The 15378-nt window shown below is 33.9% G+C and overlaps 1 protein-coding gene across 8 annotated transcripts in view; it reads right to left on the bottom strand.

Moving 5' to 3' along the window:
* Positions 1-15378, bottom strand: part of Dennd4a (DENN domain containing 4A) — a 134727-nt gene that overhangs the window by 18138 nt on the left and 101211 nt on the right. For all 8 annotated transcript variants that reach the window (XM_046426483.2, XM_046426482.2, XM_046426485.2 and 5 more), the window contains 3 exons: positions 13551-13667; positions 12766-12897; positions 6208-7301 (listed from right to left, as the gene is read on the bottom strand). In XM_046426483.2, coding sequence (XP_046282439.1) covers positions 6208-7301; positions 12766-12897; positions 13551-13667 — 1343 coding nt within the window. The remainder of the gene's footprint in view (positions 1-6207; positions 7302-12765; positions 12898-13550; positions 13668-15378) is intronic.

Raw genomic sequence — 15378 nt, 5'->3', positions numbered from 1 at the left:
TTCACACCAAAATGATAAAAATATCATTTTAAAAACATCTTTCTTTGTACTTCAATGTCTAATCCATCTAAGGCTTTTTAAATTTATTTTTGTTCAATGTGAGGTAGGAATCTGACTTTCCCCCAAATGGACAGCTAATTATCCCAACAAAAATATTCTCATTCCCAACTGGTTTGATAACTTTTGTTATCTCATATTCCATTCTATTTACATATAGTTTTTTTAGTTGTCGTTTACACAATACCTTTAATTAATTAATTAATTAATTAAAATGTGGCGCCGAGGATCGAACCCAGGGCCTCGCACTTGCTAGGCAAGCACTCTACTGCTGAGCCACAACCCCAGCCCCCTACATATAGTTTTTGTTTCTGGCCTTTCCTCCATTCCATGGCCCACTTATCATCTTTTGCATTAATTAAAACACATTTATTTATAGTTTAAGCACTTGTTTTGCTATTTTGGTGAGTAGTTCCACATTTTCTTTTCAAGATTGTCCCAATTAGTCTCATGATATTCTAGATAAATTCTATACCAGTGAAACATGGTTTGTTCAGTTATCCTGGTATTTGGTTTGGTTGTTTTGTTTTGGAGGGTTATTTTCTTTTTGTATTTTAATCAGACTACCCTTGGAATTTGGGAAAAACTGACACCTTTTCAATACTGGGTACACTATATACTTCACTGAAGTCTTATAGCTCTACTTATGTAGGCATTACACGTTTCAGTTTGGTTTTGCTTCTATACATTTTAGGCTTCTGTTATGGTAAATTAGCTTATATTTATTATTTTTTCACAGGCTGTCAAATACAGGGAAGTTATTTTTAAAATGTTTGTTTCTTGCTATCTTACTGATTGAAAGTTTTTTCAATGGTAGCAGATAATCTCTCTTGATAATACTGAGTTTATTAATTCTTTTGCAATATTTTTTTTTCTTTTCTCTCATCTTCTGGTATTGTTAGAAGATCCAGAATACTGATAAATCTGACAGGCGTTAGCATGTTTTCTTGCCTTGATCCTGCTTTTAAAATGAATAATGATAATGTTTTATTGTTAATATGGTACACAATTTGATTTTTGGTACTCTATTAAGCTAACTTAAGTTATAAATAGTTTAATTTGATTAGTGTACCATGTGCACTTGAAAAGAATATGCATTCTGTACTCATTGAACATATATTCTAAAAATGTCAATTATGTTATGGTAGCTGATTGTTCAGATCTGTCTTGAGCAGTTTTTGTTAGCTGTTCCAATAGCTGAAGAGAGGTCTTAAAATCTATTAAAATTTTAGAACTCCCTTGAATTTTATCAATTTTTGTGTCATTATTTCACGGTCCAATGATTTGGTGCATATCCATGGATAACTGTTGTGTCTTCATAGTGACTTGTGCCTTATCATTACAAAATATTGTTCTTTGTCTCTAGTAATACTCTTAAAGTTTATTTTCTCTTCTATTAAAACAGTCACTAAAGCTTCTTACAATTACTATTTGCAATGTATAGTTTTTTGCCTTCCATTCACTTTGAACAAAACTGTTTCTTTATAATTAAGAGTGTTATTTCTGGTAGGCAACAGGGTCCTGTAATACAAATTTTGTCAATTTCTGCCTCTTAACTGAGGTTGTCAGACAAATATCACTTAATTATCGATATGGATTTATTGATAGGGACTGTATTTTGGTCTATTATTTCTCTGTTCTTCTTTTCCTGTCTTCTTTCAGTATTCTTATCAGCTTTTTGGCTATATCTTATTTTTATGCAACTGCACTAGGGAATACAAACACGTAATCATTTGCAGTCTACTAGAGTTTTAGTATTGTAACATATGATAACATAACTACAATAAAGATCAGTGGAGTAAGTCTCTTCACTCCTGTTAAACATCCAAGTTTGAGATAATATTACAATATTATATTTTATGAGATATTATAATTTGTGTTAGACAATTACAAGTATTTTTAAGATATTTCAGAGGCCAAATAAATAGTCTTTTATATGAGGCAACTATTTACATTTATTTTGCTCTTCCTTCATTCCTGAAGATCCAGTTTTCTTTCTAGCATTTCTTTTTCAGCCTGAAGAATCTCCTTTGGCACATCTTACGCAGCATGTCTGCTGCCCATGAATTCTTTTCCTTTATCTGAAAATGCCTTTTACCTTTACCCCTAAAGAATATTTTCACTGAACATAAAATTCTGGGTTCACAGAACTTCTCTTTCAGAATGTTAAAGATGTGATTTCCCATTAAATTCTTTCCCCCACAGATTATGATAAAAATGCATGGTTATTCAAATCTTCATTCTTCTATAGGTAATGTATAATTTTTCTTTAACAACTTTCAAGATTTCTTAACAGATGGACAACTTTGGTGTTTACTAATTTGCTTATTATGTGTACAGGTATGGTTTACTTTGAATTTATCCTTTCTGTATTTTGTTGAGTCTATCCTATCTGTAAATCTGTCTTTTTCCAAATTTGGAGGGTTTCAATTATTACTTCTTCAAATATATTTTTTGCCACAATCACTTTATTCAATCCTTTCAAACTCCAATTACATGCATGTTATTTATACCTTTTGATATTGTCCCACAAGTTCCTGAGGCTCTGTTCCTCTTTTTTTTTTTTTTTTTAAGAAGTCTTTTTGCTTTCTTGGTTCTGCGAATTAGGTAATCTCTGTTACTCAGCTTTTAAGTTTACTGACTCTTTGCTGTCATCTCCATTTTGCTACTGAACCTATCCAATGAGTTTGTTCAGACTTTGTATCTCAAAGATTTTAAGTTTCTATTTCTTGCTGAGAATTCCTTTATTTTCATTTATTTCATTTTTTTTAAATGCTTCACATGTAGGAAATACAGTGAAATCAATCTGCCTGAACTTTCCTATGTACATATATGAAAATACCACAGTGAATCTCAATACTAAGTACATCCATAAGACTGGGATCCTAAATAGAATAAAATATATTGCATGCTTATATCAGTATATCAAAATAGATTCCACTGTAATATATAACTAAAAAAATAAAAAATACTTCATGGAATCTAGTTATAATAGCTGCTTTAAAATTTCTGATTAATTCTGACATCTGGATCATCTTAGGATTGTCTTTCCTTTGAGAATTGGTCATGTTTTTCTAGTTATTTTGTGTGTATATACATATGTGTGGTGCCAGGGACTGAACCCATGGTCTTGCATATGCTAGGCAAGCATTTTACCACTGAGGTATAGCCCCAGCCCTTTCAAATATTTCATATCAAATACTTTTTATTTTATATTGGATAATGTGAATGTTAGGTTGTGTAGTATGGATACTGTTATTGTACTGGCGATGTTTTAACATATAATCAACTGAATTACTTTCTGAGTGTGTTTTTTGTAGGCAGTCGTTTAATTCCTAATTAATTTCTGTAATAAGTCTTGTCTTTGCTTGTTTGCATCCTGTTCCATGTATGTGTAACTCAAAGAGTTAGGATGAGACTTGCGTGAGGTTCTCATCCAACTCTTGATTCCACAGAGCCCCTTTTCCTTCCTCTATCAGAAAATCTGAGTTTCTTTTGAAATTTTAGCTGTTAGAATAGCTATGGTACACTGTGATTGCTCTTGGTGTAAGGAGGCATGAGAGAAGAAAATGGGAAACTTACCTCTGTGTGGGTCCCTCCACAGAATCTGCCAGCTCATTTTTCTTTTAGAATTCTTAGATAGTTATTTTTTATTTTTCATATCTTTTTAGTTGTAGATGGAAACAATATCTTTATTTTATTTATTTATTTTTACTTGGTGCTGAGGCTTGAATCCAGGGCCTCACGTGTGGTAGGCAAGCACTCTACCACTGAGCTATAACCCAAGTCCCAGTTATTTATTTTTTACATATTTTGTCTGGAGTTTTTAGTTGTAATCATTAGAGGGAATGGGTTATGATGGCCTTATGTTACCCCAGTGGAACCAGAACTCTCACCATAAAACTTCTGAAAAATATTTTGCTAAGTATAGTTAAACAGGTTGGCAGTGATTTTCTTTTAGCATCTTAAAGGCATCTTACCAGTGTCTTCCAACATCATAGTTTCTGTTCTGAAGACAACTATTCATTTCCTAGTGTTGCTCCTTTGAAGGCAATTTATCTTTTTTCTCTAGTACCTTTTAAGATTTTTCCTTTGTAGTTCATCTTTATTTTAACAATATATAACTACGTATGGTCTTCTTTGTATTTATTCTGCTTGGCATTTGCAGAAATTCTTAAATTTGTGAATTGGTATCTTCCATTTTTGGAAATTTCTTGGCAATTAGGTGTTGGGGGTGGACAGTGCATTGAGGATTGAACCAGAGATGCTCTGCCACTGAGCTACATCCCCAATCCTTTCTACTTTTTATTTATTCATTTATTTATTTTAGGTCCTGGGGATTGAACCCAGGGGCACTTAAACACTAAGCCACATCCCTATCCCCTTTTAAAATTTTATTTAGAGACAGCCTCTCACTGAGTTGCTTAGGGCCTTGCTAAGTTGCTAATGCTGGCGTTGAACATGCGATCCTCCAGCCTCAGCCTCCTGAGTCATTGGGATTATAGGCATGTGCCACTGAGCCTGGCTCTATTTTTTGAGACAGAATCTCACTAAGTTCCTAAGATTGGCCTAGAACTTGTAATCCTCCTGCCTTAGCCTCCCAAATCACTGGGATTATAGGCATTTGTCGTCTTGTCCAGTGCAACTGGCTTTTAAAGTATTTGTTAGATCCCATTCTCTTTCTTTTTAACTCAATCACACGAATGTTAAATATTTTTAATGACTCCCCCCACCCCCAATTCTGCTGTATTTTCTATTTTTTCTCTGTACGTCCAGTGTGGATATTTCCTAATTACACCCCTCCCAATTTGTTTACTAGCCTTTCTGTGTTTTATCTGCTGTTATATCTCCCACATCTTTAATATATTTTTCAGCTCTACAATTTACATCTGATCCTTTTAAAACAGATTTTAATTATCTGGTGAAATTTTCCATCTTTGCAGCCATTTTTTATGTGTTTTCCTCTATTGTGAATATCTTATAATTATTTCACAGACCCTTTCTCATTCAAGTATCTGGATCATCCGAGGTTCTGTTGTCATTATCTGTTTTTCTTCTGGTTTCTAGCCATAGTCCTGTCTCTTGGCATAACTACCTTTAATTGAATGTCAGATACTGCATATAAAAAACTATAAAAACTGGAGATGTTTAATTCTTTCAGAAAGAGCACACTCTTTCCTCTGCCACCTAAAGACTGACTATTTTAATCTAATCACAGAGTTGAGCAGGAGTCAAGTCTAGGTTGCAGTTTGGGTCCAGCTCAGTCTATCCATAGCTTACCAGTGCCCCTGAGGGACAGCTCTGTAGCACTGATGACCTGAAATAGTCACCAAAGCTTCTTCCCTTGGCAGCTCATCAGTACTAGTTATTATGTTCCCAGAACCATGCAGGGAACTCTATTTTTCAGATGCTTTCTGTTTACCTATCTTACGTAATATCAGTATTTGGAAAATGTCTTAAAGGAAAAAAACCTTCTGTGTATTTGAGGTCCCTCAAGTCTTCTGTTTTACTCACCCATTCCCCATCCCTTTCCCACAGTTCTCTGATAAGGCAAAGCCTGGGGCTAGAACTCATTCTCTGTGCTTATAATTAGCAAATGCCTTCTGGGAAAAAGTGGCTATAGAATTTCAGCTCCTCTCTGCAATTCTCTCTCTATAATCTTGCCTCTCTTTTCTATAGTTGCTTTATAAGTTCTCTGATGATTGTAAACAGAAACTTTCTGTACTTCATCTAGATTTTTTGCTCTTGGGAGGTTATGTAGATTTATCATAAGTTATATCATCCTAAAAAGAAGGAGAAATTATATGTCTGGCTGGTAATTTTTGAAGGCATATTGGATACTGACTGAAAAAATGATGTACTTTGAGGGAAATATTTAAACTCAGTATTTATATTTAACACAAATTTCTTACTCTAGCTACATATCACTTTCTTTCAAAAGTGAATTATAAACATAACCTTCATCTTCTTTCTTTTTGAAGCTATTTCAGCTCAAATTCTGACACCTAACAAAACTTTTACATCCCATGAGTCCTTTTTATAAAGCTGTGTGTAAACAGAATGATTAAAACACATTTGTACAACGAGAAGGCTTTCATTTGTAGTGGTGGGTATATGAAAGTAAAAGGAGTAAATGCCAACAAAACTTACCTTAGAGGACGTGGTATACATGGTGAATCTTGAGTACCACTTGCTTGCTTTCTCTGCAACTCCTTTGCCAGCAGTGAACATACTGTGTCTTATAACATCTAGTTTAGGTACTAGTAGTGTATCTAAGTTAAATGAAGGTGATGAATGAGTTAATGTATTTTGAGATTCTTCCCTAAATGGGCAAGTAGGTGAGAAGGCTGGAGAAGACCAGAGTCTATCCCGTGGTCTCTCCTCGCTTTTTGTGTAACTTTTAGATTTGGTAAGTCTCACTGGCCTAGGAGAATTAGGAGGCAGGCTAGATCTTCTGCATGCCTTGACCAGTGTTGGACTTTTCTTACTGGTTGACTTATCATCACATGCCCGCTGTAAATCAATGCTTGGTGTACGACTTGTCAAAGGACTGCTCATGTTATTCATATACATCACAATTTCTTCAGCTAAATCACGCCGAGCAGATGGTGTTGAAATGCTTTTGCTATCATCTTCATCCTCCTCCTCTTCTTTGTGCTGTTCCGTCTCAGCAACCAAAAGAGAGAGGGGATCAAATCCTGTTACAACATCAGTTTTCTCAGAAGGTTTTACTGAAAAGCTACTGTTCATACGTTGAATTCTCTTGGGATTTTGCGCAGTAATGTATCCCACTTTTGATCCATCTGTTTCATTGTCCAAATCTTCTAAGTCAAAAATAACAGGGGAATCCACTTTATCTGTCAAACAGTTAGAACCATCAAAAGGTGTATCATCATCACTGGATTCCTTTTCTAGACTGTCCCTTTTTGATCTTAAAGATGGCTTTCCAATATCAAGACTATTTGGTCTTGTACTTTTTGAGATAACATTTGAAAGAATTTTTGCATCAGCTCCTAATTTTTCAACTATATTTCCAGTGTTTGCTTCTTGATTAATTCTATTCAGCATTAATCCCATCAGTACCCCTCCACTAAGATTACGATTTCTATTTCCCCAGGTCATTTGCTGCTCCAAATCAGGTTCATTGTCACTTTTATGTCTTTTCCTGAAACATCTACTTTGAATGTTTCCGGTTTCATTTGTATCCTCAACAGATGACATTAAGACCAGCTCAGGTGTGCTTTCTATAAAACAAGAAAAGTGCTTTTAATCAGGAAAATGTAATGTGCAAATACAAGTCATCTTAAATATTTTAAATTCTAGATAGTAGCAGGTACTCATGATCTGCCTATTATTTGACAGACATCATATTAGGTACATTACTTATATCATCTATTAAAAAACAGTCCAACATTTTTATGTGTTGAGAAAAAAAGAAAAGAAAAATTAATTACTTAGCCCAAAGTTACCCAATCCTTAAATGGTACAACTGGGATTCAAATTCAGATTTGTCTAAACGTAAGTGGTATGTTCTAGACATTAATATTTATGTTTTATAAATTTTATTTACATTAATTTTAATGAATTGATTAAATAGCAATGGTTATACAATTGTGATTGTGCTCAATGATCTTGAGATTCTGAGGCTTCTGCTCATTAAAATGAAAAACAAACTCCAAAACACCAAACCAATATAAGGTAGCTATGTTAACTTTATTCATAAATAAAAATTTATTTTAAAATCTCCAAATCCTTATGAATATAGATGTGAATAATTTTACCTTTTCTTAACATACTGATTGTAAGTTCATACCAGTCAAATGTAAATGGCCCTTTGACATTATTCAGAAATACTGTCTACCGCTTTCTACCAAATTACTTAGATAACAATGTTGAATGCAGAATCTAGGTTTCCAATCACCTAAATTGTTCTCATTATATAGGAGTCTTATAAAAGTATTAATCTAGGTACAGTATTGTTAACTATTCTTTGCTTTATACAATTGAATCAGATCTCTATAACTAGGTAATTACCAAAATGTACCTTTTTTCTACTATATGATGCATGCAGGTAGCAGAACAGGGATAAATGGTAATACTACAGACCACAAAAAAAAAAAAAATATATATATATATACACACACACACACACACACACACACACACACATATACACCTTTGTTTATTCGTTTATGTGGAGCTGATGATCGAACCCAGGGCCTTAGATGTTAAGTGAGTGCTCTACCACTGAGCCACAACCTCAGCCTGAGACCATAAAATATTACAAACTATTATTTTTAAATAAGCATATGCCAATAACAAGAAAAATAGCATGTCAGAGAGGCAAAGTGTCCCCCTCCCCATATCAATTTATGGTTTAAGATTGAGGACTTAAACCAAAAAACTCTTTCTTGGGAAACCTTCTGCTTGACATGTTAAATATTATAGAAGACTTGGAGGAACCTTGTAACCTATAGATAATACTTTGTAATTGCATTTGAATAGATGTACAAGGGTCCTTTGTAAAGTCAGTCCTATGGCACGGCCTAAAGACAAAGATTAGGAGAGACTGGGAAATTACACCTTGAGCCAAATCTGGCCTGAGGTCTGTTTTTGTACAGTTTCATATGATCTTTACATCTGTAAAGAGCTGTAAAAATTATGAACATGCAAATTAGAATAGATAACAGACTATACAAGGCCCCATAGAGTATGCCCAATTCTAAATTTATATTCATGCTAAATTCTAGTAGACCAGGCTGGATTCTACATGCCTCTAACACAGTAGCTGTGAACTATTTAACTTCCTTTTTTTTTTTTTTTTTCTTAAAGAGAGAGGAGAGAGAGAGAGAGAGAGAGAGAGAATTTTTTAATATTTATTTTTCAGTTTTCAGTGGACACAACATCTTTGTTTGTATGTGGTGCTGAGGATCAAACCCAATGCCTCACGCATGCCAGGCGAGCGCGTTACCGCTTGAGCCACTTTTTTTTTTTTTTTTAAAGAGAGAGAGAGAGAGAGAAAGAGAGAATTTTTAATATTTATTTTTCAGTTTTCGGCAGACACAACATCTTTGTTTGTATGTGGTGCTGAGGATCGAACCCGGGCCGCACACATGCCAGGCAAGCGCGCTACCGCTGGAGCCACATCCCCAGCCCCTATTTAACTTCCTTGAGCCAGGTGGCTCTATAACCTAATTCTGGCCAGTGATGTTAAGGTGGCCCTTTCTGAAGGGTTTTGGAAGAACATTTTTTCTTGACCAAAGGGATAGAAGTAACCTCTTTCCCATTCTTATTGCCTTGAAAAGAGTGGCCATATTATAATCCTGGTTAAGTCAAGAAAACTGATGGCAAAGACTCTGAGGTGACATCTAGAATAATTGTTTGCTTTTGAATTTCTTTTCTTTTTTTTAATATTGGGGAGAATTTTATTATATTCATTTTTAAATTTTTCTTTTTTAAAATTTGTTCTATTAGTTATACATGATAGTGAAATGCACTTTAATACATCATACATAAATGGAGCATAAGTTCGCATTCTTCTGGTTGTACGTGATGTAGAATCACACTGGTCATGTAATCATATATGTATATAAGGTAATAACTTTGAATTTATTATTTGAGAAAAATAAACCTCAACTTGTAGAAGCCACTGTAAATTATATTTTCTAAGATTTAATGCTGAAAGTGCTCTAGTTAAGCTAGCCTTTTCTCTGAACACACTGTGACACAGGCTTTTACATATGGTTTCTTCTGCTCAGGATGCCCTCCCTCACATCTTCCTTTCCAACCTATATCCTTATTTATTTTCTATTCCTTTTTCAGGTCTAAGCTCAAAAATCATATTCTCAAGGAAGCTTTCCTTGACCAGTGTCCCCCCAAACAGAAGACACATCTATCATATGCTCTTATAGCAACTTACAATCCTCTTTATAGTATTTAATACTATACTCCCAACTGCTTCCTCCATGAAGGCAGGGACTACATTTTTTGTTGCTTACCATATTCCCAGCAGCACCTGGCATATGGTAGCATATAGCAGGAACTCAAAAAATTTTTACTGACTGAAAACTGTGGCCATTACATCAACTCAGAATATGACAAATTATAATACATTATAATATGACATATTTTAGTATGAGTAACTAAAAACAAAGTGTTAAAGCATACTAAAACCAGAATTTGAATATAGAGGAATATTTCAAGTTAAACTTTCCTGTGATTGAACTCTCATCAGTTCAATATACGTTTATCAAAGCATCAAATTCTCAAGATAATAAAGAGAGAACTGTAAGGTGATGATTTTATTTCAATATCCAATCTCCTTGTTTATTCTACTCCTGTATCGTTTAGAAGCTGTTTTGGCTATATATACTTAGTATTTATACACACACATAGCCAATGATATAAACAAAATATCCATATATTTGTTCTGAATTCTAGTATATGCTAGTCTATTTTAAGAGAAAAATGTTATTGAAAAATAAGAATTTCTGGGGGCTGGGGATGTGGCTCAAGTGGTAGCGCGCTCGCCTGGCATGCGTGTGGCCCGGGTTCGATCCTCAGCACCACATACAAACAAAGATGTTGTATCTGCTGAAAACCACAAAATAAATATTAAAAAATTAAAAAAAAAATAAGAATTTCTGTAAGTCCATATGTAAGTCTTTGGCAGTAGTGATAAACCCATAGCACTTAACAGATGGGAATGTTTTAAAGCCAAAAATATGAAGAATAAACTAACAATTCTAATTCACGCTAACGAAATTCATTACAGGCTTTTATAAAATTGACTTGTTAAACATTAGAGAATTGAATGCCAGTGATCAGTTAGTTATTTATTACTCTGGTAGAAAGTCAGGATGACTTGCAATCATTATTAAGTTCACAAAAGCAGATCCTAAGAAAAAACTAAGCATGAAAGCACAACAAAACAGGACCATCAAATGTCAGTTACTAAGGTTATAGTTATAAAATGGTTAGGAAAGACTAAATCGTTATAGGGTAATTCCATGATACCAATAACTTTTTTAAAGTTTATTACTTAAAAAGAAAATGTAAAGGGGCCTGGGGTTGTAGCTCAGCAGTAGAGCGCTTGCCTTGCATGCGTGAGGCCCTGGGTTAGAGCCTCAGCACCACATAAAAATAAATAAATAAAAATAAAGATTTTGTGTCCATCTACAACTAAAAAAAAAAAAAAGGAAATGCAAAGTAAGATAATTAGAGGTCATCTAAATTTTTATTTGTTTGATAGTAGGACTCTACATTTTCTGAAAATAAGAATTAATAATAAAAAATAAAAAATAATTTTACTTTTTCAGACCAAGTGGTGCCTATCACAACTATACACCTGTACTGCTGAAGTGCAAAACCATCTGGACAATATATAAATGATGAGCATGGCTGTGTTACAACAAATATTCATTTAAGAACATTGAACTTTGAATTTCGAATAATTTTTTTTAAATATTTTTTTTTTAAAGAGAGAGTGGGGGAGGGAGGGGGAGAGAGAGAGAGAGAGAGAGAGAGAGAGAGAGAGAGAGAGAATTTTTTTTAATATTTATTTTTTAGTTCTCGGCGGACACAACATCTTTGTTTGTATGTGGTGCTGAGGATCGAACCCGGGCCGCAAGCACGCCAGGCGAGCGTGCTACCGCTTGAGCCACATCCCTAGCCCTGAATTTCGAATAATTTGTGTGTCACATAATATTTTCTTTTGATTTTTTTCTTAAGCATTAAAAAAACATAAAAACCACTGCTAGCTTTGTGGGACAGAACAAAAATAGGATGCTGGCCAAATCTGGGCTACTGTCTACCCACCCTTGAGTTAGAGAGGCATTTTTAACTATGTTAGAAAAACAGATGGAAAAATAAACATCATTAAAGGCCATACATAAAGATATTTCAGTATAAGTTCTTCAATATTCCTTAGATTATAACATGCTGGAAAAGTGAGTTAATACCAAAATTTTTAAATTATGTATCAAACTAGAAGCTCTCAATCTTACATTCATTTAACCACTGCAAAATAGTCTGGTGAAAAATTCAAGAAGACAAGTATGATCCTGGATTTTAATCTGACTTTTCCATTAACTACTGATAATTTATGTGAACTGCCAATGTCAGATTATAACTCAATTTTCTCATTTTTAAATTAGTGCTAATTGTTGTGGATTTAAAAAAAAATCAATAAAACTAAAAAAAAATTCGTGCTAATATCCTCTCCCACTAATTTAAGTATTGCTCTATTAATAAATAAAAAATAGTATATAAAAACACCTTGAAAAGAAAAAAAAATGGGTATTATCACCTAAACTATCTGAAGGACTACCCTTTTTCCTCTGAAAACCCAGAAACAGTATGTAGACTAAAGAATCATATGCCTTATTTAAAAATTGGCTAGCTATAGATTACCTCAAACTTATTACCTCTCTTGCTCCCATACTTTCCCCTTCTAAAAAGTCCCAACAGCCCAAATTCAAAAGTCAGTCTACAAGTTTAATATGTGCCCCTATACTCAGTAATAATGAAAGCTTGAATAAAGTATGTTATAAAATATAAAACTCTACCTACTAAGTAAGCTATACCATGAGAGGCTGCACAAATATATTTTTAAAAAACTGGAGAATTAAGACTTCTTTACAAATAAAGATTCACTATCCACATAGATACAATTCATTTTGCACAAAAAAATGTATATTTTAAACTCACCTGTGCTTTCTCCTGATACTTTAACAGCACTGTTGTCACTTGTACCATTGAGGCGGACTATACTGGAAGAACTTTGATAACTGAGCTTAGGAAGGCAATCAGTACTTCCTTTTGCACTCTCATTCTCTGATACTACAAAGATGAAAATGAAAACACTAATGAAATGGAATCTATATAGATTGGAGGCGGCAAAAAGAGAAGTAGCTTTTCATTTTCAATTTCTATTGAAAACCAATGAGAATATATTGGAAACCTCTCTATATATTTGTCAACCATGAATAAGTCATCCCATTATTTGAGACCTCAAAGTGTGAATATAATTACTAAGTACTGGTCATGCATGAGGTTTATGTGCAAATTTTATACTTCTTCTTTAGTTGTAGAAGAGACATTTTGGTGGGAAAAAAAAAAAAAAACTATATTTACCCAAATATAGTTATAGTCCAGTAGTCACAGTCCATTAGCAAATTTTAAATAAAATTATTATTATACCTCAGAAAAGGGTCTCTGTTTCAAGAAAATTTTCTACACAGTAAGACTGTCTTATGGTATATAGCATTCATTCTAACAGTATTTGATTGAAGAATGTTTTGTCACTAAGACTATACATCTTACATTGGAAGCATTTGTATGAAACTATCAGATGGTAAAGAGGACTTACTGGAGAAGAAAAGCAATTCATGGGAAAATGGAAAGCAAAACTAGCGTTTATACTTAAAATAACTTGTATTTTTATAAATATAAGTTCACAATTTTATGCAATATCAACTTAAAACAATACCTACAAGAACTAGAGTCACTCCCTTTTTTATCTTTTTCTTCTTGAATGTCCTCAGTAGATGTATACCCTCTTGTAACTTCATCCTTAGACAATGAATTATATCCAAGATCAGACTGACCACCTGGGGAAAAAATTAAACAACATGCTATTATGTTGTTTCATCATAATGACTTTAGTGAAAGCAATTGGAATTAGGAGCAACATATTAATTAGTGTTTGGATTCACTTATAGAAAATTGTCTAGACAACTTCAAATAGAAAACATTATTTTGTTAGCTACCCCTCCCCAAACCTCATTAATGTAACAGAGATGATCTCAAAATAATTTACTTCTGGCTCCACACTGCAGTCAAAAGGAACTGTACATTCATACTATTATGTGAGCAGACACAGACAAGTCAGATAATTTTTACACAAGTCCATGACCTTTCTCGCTGAAAATCTGAGCTGCAACTAAGACATGGAACTTGTCGCTGGAGGTCTCATTGTGTATATGGAGGAAAATCTACAGGAAATTCATAACAACATTCACACATACATCTCTGAAGCTGCATGTCTAATGATTTTACCAAAAGTATTGCTTATTTAAATTTATTGACAAGCAATTAACTTTTCTCAAAATTCAACTGAATAATTATGGAACTACATATGAATGCAAATCCATAGGAATAAGAAACAAAATTAGTGTTAAAAGTTATTAAGAAAAACAAAAGTTACATTGACTTAAGAAAACTTCTAATACATTGTTTTCTTAACTAGGCTTTCTATCATTTTTAGAAAACTGTTACCATGAAATTAGCATCAAAAAATAAGGTTCTGGGGCTGGGGATGTGGCTCAGTGGTAGCGCACTTGCCTAGCTTGTATGAGGCACTGGGTTCAATTCTCAGCACTGCATACAAATAAATACAAATAAAGGTCCATCAAAAACTAAAAAATAATAAAACAAAAAGATAAGGTTCTGAATCTTAGGAGATGTGTGATTTTAAGAAACCCCTTTAGCTCTTTTGTTTGAATTTAGGTTCCCAGATTAAAAAAAAAAAAAAAGGCTATCATGATTATGCAAGACTGAAAATAAAATGGTTTATAAACTTGTAAAGAAATCTAATACTTGAGACAATCTTGATGAAAACCATGCTTTTATTAGGTACTGTACTATTGTTGGTTGCTTTTGTTTTTGGGGGGTTGGTTTTTGCTGTCAGGGATTTAACTCAGGGGTGCTTTACAAGTAAACCACATCCCCAACCCTTTTTATTTATTTATTGGGGTACTGGGCACTCAACCACTGAGCCACATCCCCAGCCCTATTTTGTATTTTATTTAGAGACAGGGCCTCACTGAGTTGTTTAGTGCCTCGATTCTGCTGATGCTGGCTTTGAACTTGAGATCCTCCTGCCTCATCCCAAGCCACTGAGGTTACAGGCATGTGTCACCGCGCCCGGCCTATTTTTAATTTTTGAGACAGGGTCTTACTAAATTGTGTAGGGACTCACTAAGTTGCTGAGGCTGGCTTCGAACTTGGATGCTCTTAACTCAAGTCTCCCGAGGAACGGGGATTACAGGCATGAGCCACCATGCCTGGCTCTGGTTCTGTACTATTTTTTTAAATAACTTTATTTTATTTGTTTTTATTTTTTTATGTGGTGCTGAGGATCAAACCTAGTGCCTCACACATCCCAGGCAAGTACTCCACCATTGAGCCACAACCCCAGCCCTGGTTCTGTACTGTTTTAAGACAGCTTTTTGCAAAAGCCATAGTTAAAATTAAAGAGGTATCTCTTCATTTTTTTTTAAATGAGATAATGCCCAAGGATGGTCCCTATAATAACTAAAT

Source organism: Marmota monax, unplaced genomic scaffold (assembly GCF_021218885.2).
Source record: "Marmota monax isolate L192 unplaced genomic scaffold, Marmota_monax_Labrador192_F-V1.1 WCK01_AAM20220418_F8-fsc00078, whole genome shotgun sequence".
NCBI classification, from domain to species: domain Eukaryota; kingdom Metazoa; phylum Chordata; class Mammalia; order Rodentia; family Sciuridae; genus Marmota; species Marmota monax.
This window is presented reverse-complemented; position numbering and strand designations above follow the sequence as displayed.